General features: G+C 37.1%; 1 protein-coding gene across 1 annotated transcript in view; it reads right to left on the bottom strand.

Annotated features, from left to right (window-relative positions):
* Nucleotides 1-16,014, bottom strand: part of DPYD (dihydropyrimidine dehydrogenase) — a gene marked incomplete at its 3' end in the record, with an annotated part of 141,579 nt that overhangs the window by 113,216 nt on the left and 12,349 nt on the right. The window contains exons 5-6 of the mRNA XM_008939591.1: nucleotides 12,854-13,038; nucleotides 5,291-5,506 (exon numbers count right to left, since the gene is read on the bottom strand). Coding sequence (XP_008937839.1) covers nucleotides 5,291-5,506; nucleotides 12,854-13,038 — 401 coding nt within the window. The remainder of the gene's footprint in view (nucleotides 1-5,290; nucleotides 5,507-12,853; nucleotides 13,039-16,014) is intronic.

The following is a 16,014-nucleotide window of genomic DNA, read 5'->3' as shown; positions in this document are numbered from 1 at the left end:
GTTCTAAATTCCTAAAAAATGAAACAAAGTTCACCTAAACATATTTGCTGCAGAACTCGGTACAATATTCAGCTGTCAATCTTGAAAAACAATGAGGGAGCGATGCTGTCAGTAGGACAGGATAATAACATTTCAAGCAGATGTTCAGGCAGGGCTCTAATTCTCACTGAACTCCCTTGGTAAGCATTTAATTTCTTTATCATATGCAGGCTAGGCAAATTGTACTTCATCAAAACTGTATTGTGAAATATTAATATTTCATATTATAGCAAAACTCCATAGAATAACCTCTGTCATATTAAGAACATCAGAATTTCAAATGTCATGGTTCTGCATTTTAATGCATCTTAAATAGCTTTTTGGCTTAGCACTATAAATTATAACTAGTTTAATCTAAATTACTATGCTGTAATATCATACAAAAATATACATTTTGTAATACAGATTCATTTCTGTGAAATACTAATGTTATGGAAAACAATGTGTCACTGTTCCATGGTTTTTTTACCACCTTCAATTATGAAGCGAGGTGCACACAGTACAAATGTATAGAGAGAGAACTAGTTCAAGCCTGAAAATGTATATTGCAATAACAGCACACAGAAATATGATATATGCTGGGTAAATGAATTAATTCTCTACCAGCAATAGTTTTAATTTAGAAATGGTTCTGAAAATATATGGTAAAATCTACAACAGTGAATTGTATAAGTGCGTATTATGACTAGAAAGTTTTCTCCACTATAGTTTAGTTCAAATTTAATCTAACTTTAATTGTTGCTTTGTTTTTAAAAACATTCATGCAGCTTGCTCCATATATAATGAAAAAATATTAGAGAATAAAAATGAAGTTAGTCTGCATGCTGATTTCTGCTAGTTCTCATAATAAAGGCAACTATTTCCACATTATTGAAAGTGACAGCATCACAAATCAATGCATGTCACAACAGAATAAAGACAGATACATCTGATTAATCAGAATTTAATTTTAGAAGTGAAGGAAGCATTTAAAAATCAAAGCAAACATTTCTGCTATCCCAGTTGTTTTTTCCTATTTCTAAGCAGTCTTTACAATGCAATAAGAGAACAACAAAGCCTGAATTCAGTTGATAAAACCCCAATTTCTGCTATAAACTTCTCACTGTGAGAGTGGATGTGGTATAGAGACGTCCACACTTCATATAACCTCTGACTTATCTTGACACTATGTGTATACAAGCTTTCTGATTATGGGTTTGAACGCATATTTTGTGTACTAAGCAATACGCACTAATAAATTCTAAGTAAATAAACCAGCTCAGCAAAACACTTCTACTAAAAAGCTCCCACTCACAGTTATTTAATTAATGCAGTATCTCTCATTCTGCAGGTAGTTTTCTGTTCATCTAAGCTCTAAAAGAGGTAATAATTGGTATTCATTTATTGTGGACTCTATGATATGCAGCTCCCCCATTTCCCTGTGATATGCAGCTCCCCTGTTTCCCTTCAATAGCTTGTCAACAGAATTTACAAATAATACGTTGCAGCACAGAGTTATCTGAATAAGACAGAAATACTATTTGAACCAACAGAGCAATGAGCTATTGATCCTGCAGTCAAAAAGGGAAGACATCAGTGTAGGAAAAGGTGTGTGAAGGGACATTTTTATTCTGCTAGCATTTGTCTTTCCTACTGATAGTTCATTTTAAAAACAGCTAGTCTCATTTCTGGAAGAAATCAAATCTATTTGATACTAAAGCAGCTGTGCAAGGATGTTTAATTTGGTAAATAAAATTCTGCAAGTCACTATCCCTTTCGCAGATACCTATAGACACAGCACTGTACAGGTACAGCGTCCTATAATTAATATTTGCATCACACTATAATATCCAGTACCTTCTAAAATATTTAGAGTGCAGTATACTTAGAGGTATGAATACTTTGAAGGAATTTCAGCTATTTCTCATGTTAGCTTTTTTATATTTCAACAATAGTAGAGTAGTACACAAGAACAAACTTTTGCTGAATCACTCAGAGTTCAAATCCTCACCCTACAAATGAAATACTACACAGGTTGTCATGAAGGCAATTATGCAGCAAAGTATGTGGGTGTTGAAAAGGGAGTGAGCACAGCACGGAACAGTTAGTGCTATGCTAACTCCCTCTGTGGCAACATGTGATGCTTTCAAGGTGAGACCAAGAGAGAAGAGGGCTTGGGGGAGTAAATTACAGTCTAGGGGCTAGGACTGCAGCATTGCTCTCCAAGAGTAACCCTATATAAGAAAGTAAGGCCTCTAATGGGCTGCAGGGATCCCTAGCCTAGTGTTTTAGAAGACTTTTCTGTGCTAGGTAGTGAAAGGAGGTGGTCATATGAAATGAATCTTCTGTCTTATAAGAATCACAGCTCTCCAGTCTGAGACCTTTCTATCCCTGTCTTTCGATCTGCTTCTTCCAAGATTTATCCTGCTTTTCTCTCAGAACTTACTCCACCACACACTACTTAATGTATGAAAATCTTTGGTTAGGCTATACAGACTTTTCACTAGCTATATGTCACCCAAATTTAGCCTTCATCAGTCACTTTTGCTGAATTGCCAAAGATGCTGATGGTCAATACAAAAGTCACAGATTGCCCCACCAGTGACTGAACACAGTGGTGAATTCAGTAATGGGCTCTGGAAAAGGGAGCATTTCTTCTGTTGCTAAGCTCCCCACTGCCACACAGGTACTTTACACTTGGCCTTTAACTACTGCAAATAAGAAAGAAGGAAGTCCGCAGGTAAAAACCTAGACAAGACAGATGAGGAGAGGAGATGGATGAGCACAGAATCTTGCTTCTAACACATACAATCAAGGTTGAAGTGGAGGAGCTTCAGCTTCCAAAAACTGTGTCTAGCAAGCTCCCCTCCTCCTAGAACCTGTTGCACTCCCAGGAATTGTACTCTCTGGGCAGCAGCTCTGGCTGCTCCCACTGACTCTGCAGGTTTAGACAAGGAATTCTTTGTTCCTGGTCCTACTACACAGCTCTGACTAAGTGGGCAAGACAGCTCAGTCCAAAATGTCTACTTCCATAGGTATTACAGTCAAAGAGACCTTGAACACTACATCAGATTTATGTTTACATAGTGAGAAGCTATTTTTTTTTTTAAGTTAGCACTATATGCCAACCTTAATCTAGCATTAAGTCAATGAGAGCAGACTTTGTGTAGCACTCATTGTTCACATAAGTACTGCTTTACTTCATTGAGCCTTACTTTCCACGCAAAGTATTTTTTTTGGTAACATCAATTGCCATACTACTATTATAAATAAAAGTAATTTTATTTCTGCATCACCTTGCAGCCAAGCATCTCAAGCCATGTCACAAATACTAAGGCTTAACACCTGTGGGAAAGGCACTCCTGGGAAGAAAACTATAGTAGAAAAACAAGGTAGTACTTGGGTGTTACACAGTCCTCCTGCACATAGAAACGCATGATTTAACAGTTTAGGCACCATAGAAAGACTGCAGTCTACTACAGAAATTTAGAAAAAAGCTTAGCTAAAAATAATAATCACTGGACTAGAATTAATCCAAAGCACTTTTCTGAAGTTCTTCTCTTTAAAACAAAAACTACCTGCAGTATTTTGCATCTTATTGCAACAAATACATTAAAAATTTTTTTTCTCTTTTATAACCACTAAAGGTACTTGCTTTTAGAAACCCTCTCACTTGAAAGATCTTCATCTGAGTCAGACCTCCAGAGCATGGCACCCAGGGGAACAATTTGCAGTCGCCACTTGAGAAATGACTCAGAGTCTGGTGCTTAGTGGAGTACCAGCATCACTTCCTACAACATGCATGTCTTCCCTCCTGAACTCCCACCAAGCTGGAACTTGGCCAGTGTCTGTTTAGGTTTTGAGATACTCAGTAATCAACATGCAGTCTGGCAGGACTGCAAACTTACCAGCAATAAAACTGATAAATAAATAAATCTCAGTACTTTTGATAAGCTGCCTTTAGCCTAGGCACTGAATAATTACAGCTAATGGAATGAAACACACGTAAATAGATATAACTGAATGATATTATGTCCTAAAAAATGTTTTTATAAGAAAACCTGTGAAGTTGATTGGAATCTCCACTGCAATCCAGAGGAACACTTACTTCCTTAAGGTTACATCAGCTGTGACAGCAGAAGCCAGGCTGGCACATTTTACAGCATGCTACAGTAATACAGCACTTTCTTCTTATATCTCCCTCATATTAGAGGTCCACCCTCTATAGTTAATTCACTTATGGTACTCACCCATGCAGAGGTGGCAGAGTAACAAATCCAGCTTTTCTGTTCTGCTAATGTCTCCATCCATCCCCATACACTTTTACATCCCATCTCTCAATTAAGAATAAAAGTCCCTGGTTTCCAAATTTATCTCCAAATCTCCCTTCAGCCCACACTACTGTTTGTTACTAGTTGACAACATATTACTATTATTCACACTGTTACTTAGGCTAAGGATTTGCCTTTGATCCTCTTCTTCTCTCCACAAGTCAAACTATATCTACATCCCAGCCCAAATCTTTTGCTCTGCAATACCTTTATCAAAACTGTTATTTTCTTCCACTGTCTAAGCTTCTTGCTCAGTCTTATTTTGCCATTTTAAATGTAGTAACAGGAAACCCATCCTGATGGCAATTCTCTGGTCAAACAAGCAATTTCACACTTTAAATCTACACAAAATGCTTTATTTTAGGTGACACACTGAGCCATATCCTCAAGACTCAATTCTAACTCCTTCCTCTTGCACTACAAGTTACTGAAGGTTTATGTCAGTGTATTACAAAACTTCAGCACTACTCTTCCCTCCATAGGCTTGGTTTATGTAGCATCCATCGCTCTCTTCTGCCACCCTCCCAGCCTCAAGCTTACACCCACATTATCATATTGCAACTGCAACACAATTTCAATGGTTTATCTTGGCAGTCCTTGGCACAGAAACCACCTTTCATGAGTTGTGTGATAAAGCTGCTACCCATTCCCATTGCATTCTGATCCCTCACAGAAAGCATTTTCACTGCAATATTTGAAAAACAGCCTATTACCCTTACAGTTGGCCAATATTAAAAGGCTGGGGAATAAAAGGGAGGAACGTAACAGCAGAAACTGTGTCACCTTTGCACTGTGCTGCACTACGCCTCCTGGTGTACTATACCCTCCCCTGCTGTCTTTATGCTAGCTAGACTTAATAGTGCCATTCTCAAGAGATTCAGATTTTTCAAACATAGAAAGAAATGGCTACATGCAAAATATACTTCAAAATACTTCCTTACCTTATCCAAGGAAAACGTTTTAGTGACAGCAAAGCCCCATCCAGCTTCAAAAGCTCTTCGAATCATTGAAGAACTAGTAGTAGGAGTTGCACTGGCTAGGCCAAAAGGATTTGGAAACTTCAGTCCAGCCATTTCTACACTGATGTCTACTACATCGACAGGAGTATAGAAGAGTGGTAGTTCTGGAACACTAGAAACTGCAACACCATGTATGGACTGTAACAAGCAAACAAAAATCACAGAAAAGTTTGCTGATTAATTTTTATATATGATTTATTAATTTTATACAATTTATTATTCCCTGATAAAGGAATAATTCACATATATAATAACACAAAGTTTATTCTGTGTTCAGACTCGCAAATAGGCAAAACATGTAAACACTTGCATATGTTACTTCTTTTGTCCCAATAGGGTTCATGCTGAAATATTATGCTGAATATATGGAAATAACTGAAGAAGAATAATAATGAAATAGTTATTTTACATCCTGTACTGCTAGCCTGGTTTGGTCCAAAGGTTTGTTCAGCCATTCTGAGAAGACATTTCTATTTCCTACAGCAGCCAGCAGCAATGAGATTTTAAAAAACCCAGAGTGTGCATGCCTTGCTAGTTTTCTTCCCAGGTGTGAATCTAGGAAAACCATAGGGACTTGTGAAAAGTGAGGGAAGGCATCCATGTGCAGGATCACTCAGCCTTAACTCAATGTATTTAGACCTTCTCCGCCTTTTTTTCCCACCTTTTAAAGATTTTATTTAGCCTACACAATGGGACATATCAATATATGCAAAACTATTATTGTTTTAATATTTAATAGTATTAATACAAATATTTTAAGTACAACGAAAATTTGACTCTGATCTGGGATCAAAGAACATCATACATATTATGGCTGTGACACCACAGTCACTTTTGTTTTCATTTTAAAGATGGTCTTTTCTCTGGAGAGTCAGTGAAAAGCTTTCAGTGTAAATGTTGCATTTAATAATGTAAAACTGTAGAGAGAATATCTTTTTTCATGTATGGATTCAGGACCAGGCTGTGGTAGGTAGAATTAAAACCTCTTCTCACTCAGATGGTTGACTCAATAAAATCACAAAGAAACAAAGCAGTAATTTACAACACAGAGAAGCCCTACACAGTCTGTGTTCCTAGTAAGTCCCAGTATAACATCATAGCAGTTTCTTCTATCCTTAAAATAAAGATTTCTTGAGCAGGACAAAAAGAACCACTACTGGAGGTATGGGGAAGATTTTCTCTACTAGAGTAAAAACCTCTGCCACTTACAAATTGCTGTCTTTTCTTATTATTGTTTGTTTTGAAAGGAACTTATTTAGCCCATTTTTACCTGTGATAACTAATAAGTATGGATGGGACGAGGGAGGTTTTGTTTGGTTTAGTGTCTTTTGTTTCCTAGTCTGGTTCAAAACCTGAGAGTTTATACGTCTGTTTTGGGACAGCCTGGATTTAACATCTCAGATTCTGACCCGTCTTTGATTCCTTGGACACAGAGGATACATTCGGGGGTCAAACTATCTGATGGCTTAAAAGCACTGAAGGTAGTGGCATTGTCCTAGCCTGAATGATGGGAACCTGACTTCATCCCTAATGGTGGATGTTTTAAGAAAAGCTAATTTTTAAAGATCACTAACACTTGGAACCAAAATCCCTCCTGCATCTCGACCTCTCCCAGATCGCAGCCAATACAGCTCCACTTTATAAAAAGCCAGACATCCTCCATTTTTTCCATCCAGAGTCCTCATCCATCCTCCACCTCAAACTCCCCAGGGCTGCTTTTTTACAACAGGACAAAGACCAAACAGACCAGCACTTCACATCTCCCAAGCTTTTGTTAACTTACAAATCAAAGAAAAAAAGTATTGTCTCTTGATTATTTGGCATTTGATTTAACCTTTTAAACTCTTTTTTAGTCTTTCTTAACTAAAATTTCAACTGCAAAATGTTAGCAATATCAAACCAGAAATTCTTGGATCACACAATTGAAATTAAAGCATTTTTAAAGTGTTAGCAATTTTTGTCTCCTGCACATTCGGAAGTGGGAAAATCTGCTGAAATCAACACTGATATACTGAACTCTTACACTGAACTCTTTGATTCTGTAAGAGTGACAGCAAAGAAAGCCTTCTGGAAATGTTTTTGGCCAACTCTACACCATGTGCACATGTGAGTAATAAACCACAATGACAAAATTTTCCATTTTGTAAGCAGTTATTTGTTAATTCGTTTGCTATCCAGAACTGTTCAAATGTTCTCTGTGAACATATTTCAGTCTGTAGATTGCTCACAAACTGTTAACTGCCTGTATGATGTGTAAGTATTAATTGCTATAGACAGATAGACAGACTCTAAGTGCTTAATATGCAGCTGAACTTACATTGCATTGTTTTTTTTCCCAAGCAGGACAATTTAATCTCTAAAAGTTGTCCTTACCTAAAATGAACATTGCTTGAAAGTCATTCTTACACAGAGAACCAAAATGAGCTTTCTGTGATGAAACAGAAAATAAAATCTATCCAAGGAAAAAAAAATAGAATCCACCAGAGCAGTGAAAGGCTTTGAAACAAGGTGGTTGAATACACTCATCCAAAAATAGACCTTGCTTCCTGCATGCCATCATGCAAACTGCGCATAAGCCAATTTCCAAACCATATGCAAAGAGGTCTCTTCTTCCTGACAAACTTCTTTCACAAAGAGCAAAACCACAAACAATTCCACCCAGATGAACTCAAGCAGTGCAAGATGTGCCTAATGGTTCGGTAATGATGAGGTGACCCAGGTGGAGGTGGCAGGAAAAGGATTAAAACAGGTTTCAGTGGAATAAACCAAGTATTTAAAAACACAGAGGGACAGGATGCAGCTGACGGTTTGGTAGCCAGTGGCTATACATCCTTACAGATTTATCTCCCTCCTTCCTATCACTTCCCTTTTTGCTCTATTTATTTTTTGCCATTTTTTCCTGTCAGCACAATGCTTATAAAAGAAATAAATTTACTAAGCCCTGATGTGTTTTTTTTTTTTTCTACAAAGCAAAACTTTCAGCAAACTAAAATGTTTTATAGCTTCCTGAAAGTAAAATCATCTTTATAATGAAGAATTTCCCTGACATTGCACAAACAAATACGAAAAGAAAGCCTGCAGCAAGGGTTTATTTATAATAACTCTTCCCTTGATTTTTAAAAATAGAGGACAAAAAGTGTGGCCCATTCTTCCTCTAATTTGATGCCAGCCAGCTGAGCTAACAATATTGCAGGTATTGTTCCAGTCACGGCAATTTTTTGGATAGTGGAACAGGGTGGTGAAAAAATCCCCAGAGCACGTTGCATGCAGTGGCCCTACCTTCCTCTAACCAGGATATGCCCAGAGGCAAAAGCAGCACAGTCTATAGAGTAGGGCTGAGACAGAAACTCAGCTTCAGACCTGATACAATTTGTGACATTCATTTTCTTTAGATGAAGAAAATTCTTAACCACAGCAATATGGTTTAACTCCATTTTTGGGCCTTTAACAAAGATAGACTGTGAAAGTGAGTAGTTGTATTACTGTTATTTGTCACAGAGAGCCGTCCCTACAAATCCTACTGCCTGGAAGAGTCTTCCTGAATACTTTCACCTCACTCTTGCTTTCTCCACTTTTAAGTCTGATCTTCAAATGTGTATTTTCTCCCTTGCATCTGCTTCTTCTATTCTCTGATTATGCACCATTTAGCTTTATTAAATACATATAAACTTTGTTAAATATGTTTATGCTATTTCATACAATCTCAGAATGGTTGTGGTTGGATGGGGTACCTGGGGCCCATCTAGTCCAACACCCTCACTAAAAGCAGGGCCAGCTGGAGCAGGCTGCTCAGGGCTCTGTCCTATTGGCCAGAGATTTTAAACTTAACTCCTTGCTGGCTTTCTGTTTCTGGAACAGACATAGTGCTTACTCAGTGGTAAGCAACTAAAATACCAGTTTTTCTGCACTTGCATTTAGTCCAACTTTTTGCAAAAAACACTTTGTTACTCAGTTCCATGCTGTGTTTCATGCACTGTCCTATCTAAACAAAGGGACACTCAGTTTTTCCTTTGGTTATCTTGAAAAGAAGCAGACAACATAACTGCTTCAGAGATAAGCTTCCTGGGAACTACCCATTTCTGCTATTGATTGTGAAATAATGTAGATTCATGAATGCTTGAGGAATATATGAGAATGGTCAACCTTCACAAAAGAATCCACTACTATACCTTTCATATACAAAGCCCATGCGTTTTTTGACAGCAGAGATTAAGAAAAAAAAGCAAATATACAGTGCTAGTTTAAAATAACATAATGATGTGCTCAAAACTTATAGTGAATAGAGCCTTAGTAGAGTGCAATTTATATCAGTTGGGATCCAGCCCACTAAGTGTATCACATTCATTTCAGACTAGCAAAAATATAAAAGAAATTGTCCACACTCGGAAGATTACCGTAAATTAAAAATAGATGTAAATAAAAGAAAACATATTGTGAACCAGAGAGGCAAAGTAGCTTTTTAAGAGGAATTTAGTGAGAAGATGGGAGCTTGACTGCCACATATGGGAAAACACTCCACAGGTAAGTGCATGAATAGGGCAGGAGTGAAGGATTATGGCTGGCACTATGCTCCAGGAAGAAAATACTGGAAGAACTGGATGTGAGAGCTGTCTTTGCTCTCAAGGCAGGCATAGAGAACCAGAAGTTAGTCCTGCAATAATTGTGAATTATCCTGAATATAACTACTATATTATTAAATCCCATTCACTGATCAAAAAGAAAAGAATGGTAACTGAGGCACAGAAGAGAAAAGTAGTCTATACTGCTTTCACACAAGATCATAAAGCCACTGTTGGACAAAGGTGAGGGCCATTACAATCCCCAAACTAAAATCACCAAGATTACTTTGCAGAACTCTTTACATCATTCATGGAATAACTAAAAAGGATGAATCCCGAAAAAGTGTGAATAGTGGATAGTTGCATGAATTTGGCTTACTCTGTTTGGATCTCTAATGACTTGCAAAGAATGGTCCTAGGAAGGATGACTGTATTTTCTAACAGCTTCTACTACAACTATCCTTAGTTATGCTTTGACTGGTCATGTTTATAGAAACTAACCTGACACAGCTGCAGGCAACAATTTCTGAGATGAACCTGTGCTTCATGTAGTGGGAGGAATATATTAAGAGGCAGGAGATATTTAAGCAACTAATGATGGAAAGTTTCCAGCATAAGAGCAGCCAAGAAGCTTCTGTAAATAACTCCCAGTTTTGAACATAAGGCATTTCTGCTGGAGAGCCGTTGAGTCTGGATCTCATGCTTCACTTGACCATGTGCCAGAGCTTGCAGTGATCAGAGTTTCAGGGCACATATCAGGCCCATCTGTTTGCTTAGCCTTTTGCCTGGAGTAGGTTGGGATACAGGCAGCATGCTGTTCAAACAGTGCATTTTGCAAGTAGTCATGATGGTGGTTTTGAGTTTCAACCTTTGGTGTGGTCTCGGGTTGAGTGAGAAAAACCTATGGAATAGTTTTATTTTGCTAGAGGCTGACTGCACTAATTATAGATCCTGGTGCTGAGATAGTTGTAACTAAAATGCAAATGGATAAATGGTAGCAATGTATTTATTTAAAACTTATTGTGTACTCATTGCAGACACTAGGATCACAGGAAACTTACTTGCCTTAGAATCTCCTAGTGGAGAGAAAATAAGGTACACTGCAAGAGTGCTTTTTCAGTTGATATTGGAAGTTTCCAGAATACAGGGCTGTGATGTGAACATGTGCACACACATGCACACAAAGGCATGCACACACACACATACTACTGCTGCGGACATGAAAGTAACACAATTGCTCCCTAAACAACTTTTAAAAATACACTCCTCCCTTTCCTCCTGTCACTAAAATTTCTACCAGGTCCAAACGCTGGGGAAATAAGTTGCCAAATAACAGCACTCTGCACCACAGCAACCAGATCTTACAAGGGCTGCACATCCAAATAAATGCCTCTGGGCAACCCATTCATCTAACAGCTGGAAAGGTGACACTTGACATTTGGAAACTTCCCTATGAAGATTGCTGTAAGGCTTTCCCATTAGCTTCCTGGTGAGACTGTAAGGTTGAATAAACTGCCTTGAAACCTGCAAAGGGTAACGGAAATGCTCTAATATTGCAAGCCTGCTTGATTTAAAATTCCACCTCTCAAGCCATGACTATTCAGATTTTTTTCTAAAGTATTAAATACATTCCAGAGGGGGTGGAAAAAAAAAAAAAAAAAGGCAGCAGCAAGCTTCGAGAAGGAAGCAACATGATAAAGGAGGGGGTTTAAGTGATATGTGTATTTCTAGAGGTTAAAGAGGAAGGAGGCACAAGGGAGGACATATTCCTCTCTCCTCCTATCACAGTTACCCAAATAACTGAGAAATGAAGCAAGCAGGTCAGGGATTAAAGATGTTTCACACTCAGCATTTTCATAGCATCTAAGAAGGCAGGACACAAACAGTGCTTTAGAACAAGTGAGAAAAAATATGCACAGACACTAACAACAAGCTTTCAGCTGAAGTATTTTTAGGAAGTGAAATCAGACCCCAACAGCATGAAATTGCACAAACATGCAATCAGAGAGCCTTTGAGCAGATGGATGGGGGAGAAAGACATCGAGCTGTTACAGTCCCAACTTCAGTTGTTCAAATCTTTTTTTTGTGGAAGGATGAATCATGTATCATGTTTCTAAAACGTTCCTTGCACTATGAACACACTCTTTGTCAGCTGGTTCTCCACACACAGGCTGTGTCTCATGTCTCTGGAGGTTCCTCTCCACCTCCTCTAGACTTTGTGCTCTCTCTTTTACTAGAAAAATTAGAGCAACAGGCGAGAAACACACACACAAAAATTAGAGCAACAGGCAAGGAGGACCAAAAGGGAACACGTAGTTACCAGGCTTAAGTTTATGCCCCTTAAACTCATATTTCTCAGGTAAATTCTCCTTTGCATTTTTTTCCTCTCTACAGTCAGTGTTTATTTTTTGTCAGCCTCTTTTGTCCACTTTATCAGCCTCATTAGAGCAAACTTTAGTTCCAGTATAGATCATCCGAGTGCTCTGTAAGCTGTTAGTACATTAAAAATGTCTTCCCAGGTAATAACATTAGAAGTATTTAATTTTTACATTATGCACTATTGGAAGATTTTAATTTTTAATACTGATGGGCTTGCTTCTCTTCCCCCATTAGGAGTTTGACTTGCACTTTGTATTGTGCAGGGAGACTTGCTACCTTTGGGTGAATTTAAGAGCTGGGGCCAAAAAAACGTTGCTTGCATTTTGGTGTTGATAATGTAAGAAAGCTGGGTTCAGCTACCCAAACTCAAGTATGTGATCCAAGTTGCATGAATCTCTAATGCTCAAATCACCAGATAATCTAGGTATTAGTTTCTCAGAACTTGTATATATGATCTAAACCACAATGAAATTATTTTTAAAAGTGTCTAAAAGCAGATAGAAATAGGAAAGTGAAAAATACTTATATAAAAAAAAAAAAAAATCACCTGTATGTATCTGTGCATGTACCAGGAAGCTTGTTTTCCATCATTTACTGATTCCACTGTAGTGTTAGCAAGACCACCAAAGTCACCGCCTGCAAAAACCCAGGGTTCACTTGTTTGCATAGTCTCCAGATCTACTTCAGGAAGACCCCATCTGTTAAACTTGATAGGTGCCATGGCCTCTCTGACTGCAATTAAAGTGAATAACAAATATGTTAATAGAAGAAAGAAAAACCCGTTGCAAAAATTTGTCAAAAATGCAGCGATAACAATTAGAAAAGCAGTTCCAAGTTCCTTCACTTACATAAATGCAAATTTACAGTGGAAATAAAAAGTCTTTTTTTGTACATAAACATTGTTGTTGAGCTAGTGGAGGTAGGTAATTAGTAACACGACTCAAGACAGAAAACCAGCATACATGATATAGAGCTGCAGCTTGGTAGTATCAGAAAAGTAATCAATTCCTGTGCATCTGCAAAGCCAGACTTGCATGCAAAATAAACGTATACAAGTGTCCCAAGAAGTGACTGACTCAACGCAAGCTCAAGAAAGAATTGGTGCCAATGTTCTTCTGGTCACTCCCTGAAAACACACTGCTTAGCCCAGAGGCTGAGATTCACAAACTCATTCTCACTGGCGTTATTCACCTCCTAGGGGAAAAGCGCAGCACTTCTGAAAATCCTATTAACAATATTAGTAAGGGAAACAAAAATTCTCCCTCTCCCTCCACCCATAGCTTTGTATTGAACTTCCTATGTCAACATGCTTTTCTTCTCAATAACTTAGCATATACTCTCTTGTGCAACTTGATACACAACATATGATTTTTTGACATTTAAAACCAAAAAATAATGTTTCTGATACAATTTCTATAAATTATTTTAGAACTCCAGAATTTACTTCCCACAGTTATTAACCCTCACAACAGAAATGATACTCAGCTACTTTCTGACAGATCATTATTTGTAGTATTAGGTTAACGGTTGGACTCAATGAGCTTAAAGGTCTGTTCCAACAAAAACAATTCTATGATTCTACGATCATTAAACCTGGCTGAAAAATTTCTAGACTGAACATTTTCCCACCAGGAAATGTTACACTATCAGAGCTTTGACTTTGACAAATTGTGTTGGTTTGAAGAAATTTAATTCTGAAAAAGATATATTCCAATACAGTCAAACTCATCCTGACTTAATAGTTAAATCAGAACATCCTGAAAATAAGGCTCACTTTGAAACTTGTTACATGTATTAAGAATATAACCATAAATACAGAATCAAAATTAAATGCTCACATGAAGATAATATATTTCGTATCTTTTTCTCTACAATTTCTGATTTTTCTTTAGAGCATGCACTAAGATATCTGTATAATTTTTCATGTTAGTAAATAGCATATATACATGTTCTGCACACAGAATCATAGAATAGGTTTGTCTGGAAAAGATCTTTAAGATCTTCAAGTCAAACTATTAAATTAATTGTTATTGTCTTTAAAAATAATGTAGATGTGAAAATAAATTAATTTTTATACTGCATGGCATTATACAAATGGCATTAAATACACAGATGCTCAGAAAATAATATTCTTCGATACTAACATGATTTTTATTATTCATTTTAAAATTATTTTATTACAATTGCAAAGACACTTCAAAGCAGCTTCATGAAGAGAATCATGTTTTCAATACATAATTTTAGCAAATGTTGATGGCATGTATCAAAATCAGGGGTTTTTATATAGCTTTGTCTACAGGAACTGAAGATTCTGCAATAAAATGCAGCTTAAAATTGCAACGTCCCTCAGGGATATACCACTAGCAGATGCAGATTGCCAAGGTCAATTAAACTGATGTAGTTGTGCTGTCATATATGTAAAAGATAAACCTGCCAGTTTAAGACAAGATTATTTCTCCAATACAAGGGCAAAGTCACAGTTTTATTACCCCAACACACACTTGAGCATACAGCAAGCTTCAAACACATCTTTCTTACACATCATCATGATGGAACTTTATACTCAGGCTCTGTATCTCCCTTCATCTCCAAATCATAAATTAGAAGGGTATTTCAAAGTGGGGGTTGTGTACAACCAGGGACAAAATAATAAGATAAGAAGCTATACACAGACATTGTGACCTACTTGTCCCACTCATGCTCTTCTTCTCATCCTTGATGTACACAAACGTATATCTAAAGTTGCTTTTTTTTTTCAACTGGTTTAGAAGTCAGAATCATAGAAGACAGTTTTAAACTGAAAGACTGTAACTGGATTTCATACCAGAAGTATTTAATCTATCTTCAAGGTCTATTGTTTGCACAATCCCTCCCACCCTGCATACAAGTTGTGGCTTAACTTGACAAAAATAATATTTACATAGTAATAGAATAAAAAAAACTTTTAAATTATTTCCTTTAAAGTTACTAAAATTACTGAAAGATCACACCAAACAACCTTCGGATTGAGACATTCTTCAATCTGGAAAATGAGAGGTTTTTGTTTGTTTGGGTTTGGGGATTTATTTTCTTTTTTTTTAAAAAAAAAAGGAAAATGTTGAAAGTGTTGATAATGGCTGATGTTTTATTAAGAAAGGTTCAGTAACTTTTATAAATCAATACGTTAACTTTCTCTTTGTGTCTCGGACTGTACTTCCAAAAAAACCTTTTGATCATCTTTTATTTGTGATATATAGGATAACGTTGTATGCAGTAGAACCATCTCAGTATGTGGTCTAGACAGCTCTCACAAGCTAAACACACACAGGCTTGTAAAGACATGTTTAAAAAAAAAAAACAAACCCCAAAGGAAAACTTGGTGCTGCAGGATTTGATATCAGGGATTTAATAGATGACTTGTTTCTCTGAGACAGGATTGAACCACAGGAAAAGGTGTTAGAGGGCAACATGCTATTGCAGATGCAGTTCTTCAGAAGAAATTATGTAAAACTGGAACTTCTGACTACTTATTTCATCTTGTGGAACAATAGGGTATTATCTCTTTTATCCTGGATCCATTACATTTCTCAAATCTATCTTTGGATTGGTTTGTACTAAATATTTATGTCTGGACATAATTATACCAAAAGCTTTTTGAGTGCAAAGAACATCCAGATACCTTCACCTGAAACACCTCCCCAGGGCCTGGGAATTTATCTGCATGATCAG

The sequence above is a fragment of the Merops nubicus genome, unplaced genomic scaffold (genome assembly GCF_000691845.1).
Source record: "Merops nubicus isolate BGI_N331 unplaced genomic scaffold, ASM69184v1 scaffold12384, whole genome shotgun sequence".
NCBI lineage: Eukaryota > Metazoa > Chordata > Aves > Coraciiformes > Meropidae > Merops > Merops nubicus.
Note: the sequence above shows the minus strand (reverse complement) of the source record. Positions and strands in the feature narration are given on the sequence as shown.